This window comes from Meleagris gallopavo, chromosome 6 (assembly GCF_000146605.3).
Source record: "Meleagris gallopavo isolate NT-WF06-2002-E0010 breed Aviagen turkey brand Nicholas breeding stock chromosome 6, Turkey_5.1, whole genome shotgun sequence".
In the NCBI taxonomy this organism is placed as follows: domain Eukaryota; kingdom Metazoa; phylum Chordata; class Aves; order Galliformes; family Phasianidae; genus Meleagris; species Meleagris gallopavo.
Window position 1 is genome coordinate 28,036,362 of NC_015016.2, and position 4,822 is coordinate 28,041,183.

The 4,822-nt window shown below is 31.9% G+C and overlaps 1 protein-coding gene across 1 annotated transcript in view; it reads right to left on the bottom strand.

Moving 5' to 3' along the window:
* Positions 1-4,822, bottom strand: part of SNX13 (sorting nexin 13) — a 41,802-nt gene that overhangs the window by 15,900 nt on the left and 21,080 nt on the right. Inside the window, exons 13-14 of the mRNA XM_031554044.1 lie at positions 2,885-3,154; positions 115-184 (exon numbers count right to left, since the gene is read on the bottom strand). Of these exons, the coding sequence (XP_031409904.1) occupies positions 115-184; positions 2,885-3,154 (340 nt within the window). The remainder of the gene's footprint in view (positions 1-114; positions 185-2,884; positions 3,155-4,822) is intronic.

Genomic DNA, 4,822 nt, shown 5'->3' on the forward strand with positions numbered 1-4,822 from the left:
GAAGGATTAGGAATTCATGGGCCTGTAATATATTAAAAACAAAACAAAACAAAAAAACCATCACTCAAAAGTTGGGGAAAAAAAGTAAGCAGTTGTGGTAACAGATTAACTTACCAGTATCCGAGATATATGCATGGAGTTGAACTGTCTCATCAGAAGGGACATTTGAAAGGTCATCTAAGGACTGCAGGGGGAGAGAGAGGGCAGAAGGAAGAAATAAGCAACAGAGAATAAAATCATAGACATGTCTCATTTGCAAGATGCTTTTTGATTAATCTAGTTCATTTTCAAACTTTTAGTTCACTATAACATTAGGATAACTTCATGCACTGTAACAACAAAATTATGTTTTTATTACCTGGTTACTAAGGTAATTCCTCCCAAAACATACAGTTTCACATACTTTTTTGACCACTCAAATGTATTTACCACCTTCATTTGATATCTCAGTGTAATAGAGTTACAGCCACAAACAGTCTTTCACTGAGCATTTGAAAAACAAAAGAACAGCAGTACAGCTATGGAGATGCAGCTGTGGCATAACTGAGGTTTTACTTATTATTACTTACATCTTTATACTGTTTCTTTCAACTGACTGCCAACTAGACAAAGCAGTAAAAGTTGAATAACTTCTCCACTCTATGTAAAAAACAGTGAGCAATTTTCTCAGACACATTCTCCCTTATAAACATGTGCATCCTTAAGCTAATATTCTATCTCTCTGTTCAGTAATTATTCGGGATCAAAAGAAGCTTAATAGATGTTTTAAAGATGTTTTTTTTTTTTATTACTTATGCCAAAGACAGAGCTACTGAAACAGAATTTACAGCCTTTCAGATCCTAGCTAATTTAGGCAACTCCAATACTTCACATACTATGCAATCCTGACATCAAACTACTGCTGTATTTTTTTTTTTAAAGTATCATTACTTATTCTTACCTGTCCCTAAATCACCAACCTGACTTTGTCCTTTTTTCTTATATCTGCACAGAGTTCAGACTAATATATATTAATGACATTCAGAAGATCAACTCAGGTATTTCTGCTGCTATTCAAGGTCTTGGATATGTATTACCTTTGTAACATCCTCTATTTTACTCAGTGCAAAAGGAATACAGAAAGTTCAGATCATGGAACAAGTTAGATGGTATCTGCAAGAGCCTAAATATTCCACAGTTGTTTTATACTGCAAAAATGCACCCTACTGGTTTAGTGTAGAAGATGAAGGTGTTAAATTAGAGGCAGGAATTGAGAAGATAACTTTTCCTTAGAAGTTTCAAATAATCTTAAAAGAACTCAAGTTAATTAAAATGCAAGACTATCATGCTACAACCTAATCTTTCTTAATGCACTGTCATTAGCTAAAAGTACAGAAATTCCATGACCTTTAAAGTAACCTTACCAAGGTCTATTTTACTTCATGCAACGAACTAGCACAAGGGAACAATATTATTTGTACAGAAATGTACTCTTGCCATGGAATTCAGCCAGGAAAAACTAATCTACCAGTATTCAAACACCTGTAAAAGCACTGAAAGCCCCAAACAACCCTGAAGAATAAGGAACATAGAAAGTAAAATTTCTTCTGCCTAACAGTTTTATTAAACATTTCTGTTTAATTAAACATTCTGTATAAATAATGTTTTTCATTCTTCATGAAAATAATATATGTTGAATTCTGCTAACATGCAACAATTCTTAACAAAGGCTTTAAGATTTTCTAGCTTAGCTAGGAAAAGTCACAAAAGTAAGTAGCACTAAACATTCACCAGATGATCTATAACAAAGAGAAACCCCTATCCAAGTACAATTCTGATACGTCAGGTTATGTTTACAAGAATACTTGCGATATTTGAAAGGTCTCTTTAAAGAAATAGTTACAATAATCTCTTATAACACTTTATCAGCATTGGATGCAAATCGAAAAAAACTACAAACCCCTATGTTTTACTTCTGTATCTAACAGGATTTTGTTCAAGTTCCACCTGCTGAACCTTCTCTTCATATTTCAAAATGTAAACAAGATGAAAACAATAGAAGTCACAACAACAACAACAAAACAACAACAACATGGAAGCTTGTTAATATTTACTGTAAAAGTATTCTTTTAACAAGTAAATTCTACTCCTCTGCATGCTGAGCATGTTCTATAATGCACTGGAACTCATTACAGAGGTACAGAATCCTCCAAGAAAGAATTAGAAAAGGCCGTGAGTCACATAAGCCAGGAAGGTGCATGCTGATTGCAAACTTTTCTAAAACTAGACATCCAAAATACTCTCAAACGAACTACTGAGTCTTCTTATCTTGTTCAGTTAAATATAACTTGAAGAAAACAAGTTAGAGGGAGAGGAGGAAATGCACTGAAATTGTTCTTTTTTTTTTTTTAACGTTTTGCAAATTAGTGATTCTAGCCATTCTATGATTCCATGATTCTGTGTATGTTTCTAAATCAAGTTCTTAAAAACAACAACAACAAAAAAAAAAAAACACAACCCACTGCATTAAAATTAAATGCTTTGTTTTGCGGCTTGAGATTTTAGTTTCAAAGCATTTCATCTATTATTGCTCAAACTCAGAATTTATGTCTATTTAACATAAGGAACAGATATAAATATGTATGTTTTTCATAAATTAACTGCAGTCTACTAATAGACTTTGTGAGAAACTAAGTAAGCAATTCATTAGACTCGGGCAAAGTACAAAAAAGATCTTTATCTTACAGACTAATTGAGCCTTAATCCGTCTTTCAATATGATTCAAGAGCATAGAAGACTTTTTCAGAAATTAAACTGCAATGAATTAACCCCTCTAACATGTACATAATTGAAAGTAATTTACAATACTCCCTACTGTTGGGGAGAGAGGAAAAAGAGCACTTACCAGATTTATGCTACTAGTAGGAGACCCATTAAAAGATTCTGGCATCAGTGAGGATTGGGAAAAGAAAAAAAAAAAAAAGTTAGATTTCCTCCAATGTAGGGCCACACACAAGAAATAGCAGTCCCCGTAAGATTTTGTAGTTTCATTTCTGGAAAAGCTATTATCATAGTATTGAGAAACAGTTGTACACAACACATAAATACTTCCAGTTCCCAAAATAGCATCTAAATGAAAATGTATTTCCACAGCGATAGATACAAAATAAATACTCCAAAGAATGTGTTTTTATTTTAAGCTCATACCACATGAAATTGCTTCACTAAGGAGTCAATTTAATAGTTGAGTAATTTCCAATAGATTTGACATAAAGTTAAGGAGAATTATTCAGTTGCAAACTTCCTCTGGGCCACACTGTGTTAGAAATCAGAATTAAGTATTATTAAATATGTACACATGTAAATATTTTAATACATGTATCTAATTAGAATATACTTAACATATATATATGTGTGTTCATTCTGTATTAAAGTATAAATACTGTATAAGTATCTATTCATATAGAATATTAAGATGTTCTAATTCAACAGATTTTTAAATAATAAAAAAAATTACTGTAATCTCATCTCATTCAATAGAACTGTAAGCAGCTAAGCCTTTGACCCAAAAGCATTCATAAGAAAAAGCGCTAAGACTTGAGAGTACTTAAGGTAACAGAATAAAAAAGGACAAGATAGAACAGTTACCCTAACTCTCGCTTTATACATAAACAATTTAAATTAACATAAGGTCGGTATATAATTTCCTCAAAAAGAATTCATTTCTATGGCCCATCCAATATGTCTAACAATAAAAGCAGTTATGATACTACTTCAGATGACACAGCAACATTTAAGAAAATTCAGTACACTGAGAATACAACACAAAAAGAAATTACAGAGAAAAAAAACCTCTTCCCCCTCCACAATAATGTGGATAGAAAGGAAAGCAACATTAGCATTCTCAAAGTGAAATAAAGTTAGTATTTCTGTCATTCTCACACTAGCTCAATGGAAAATAGCTACTCAAAAGTAGCTTGAGTTGTCAGTGGTGCACTTCAGCTTACTAGCAAACAACCAAATGTTGGTAAACACCAAATGCTATCAGGAAATTACAAAATACCAGAAGGCATCCTACAGCATGAAGTCTGCTTAATCTCCAAAATACTTAAACAAATAAATGTCCATGCTCTTTCATGGACTCACTTTCACCTTTATTCAATCTAAGATTAAATTATTATGTTATTCAATTTACATAACTTCTCATGGTAGGACTACATCCAACATGCCAATGGGCTTTGTTACATCTACAAATTCAAATATGTTGATGAAAGAATGATCTAAAATGTATCTGACCCAAAATAAATATCCTCAGGATTCCCTTGGATTTGTTAAAGAATTTACAAGGCCATAATAAAATAAAATGAGAAAATGTTAAGCGAAGAAATTAAATGTTATAAAATGAAAATACATGAAAATTATTTAGACCAACTTTTGTGAATATAACTAATAATACAAAGGGTAAAACCACTAAACAAAGAACAGGCAAAAGAACAAGTAGATAAGATTGGCTTGGGAACACAAAAAAAAGGATGTAGAAGTGTTATTAAGTAGTCTGTACAGTCATGCAAGATAACTGAGTTCACATAAAATTGTAAGGAAGTGAAAGACTTCCATATTTTTCAATGACTTCCCATGTTTTCATTTTTCAGAAAGCTTAAAAAACCCGTATTTATGTACTTTTGTTTTCTATTACCATGTGAATAACATGAGTATGTATTAAGCCCTACATGAAGCTAATAAAGTTACTACAGAAAAACTTTTCTGCGTCTCCAAACAATTTACAGGAAAACAGAAAGAGAAAACACTAAATTTGAAATTTTAATTGATTTTAAGGGAGGGG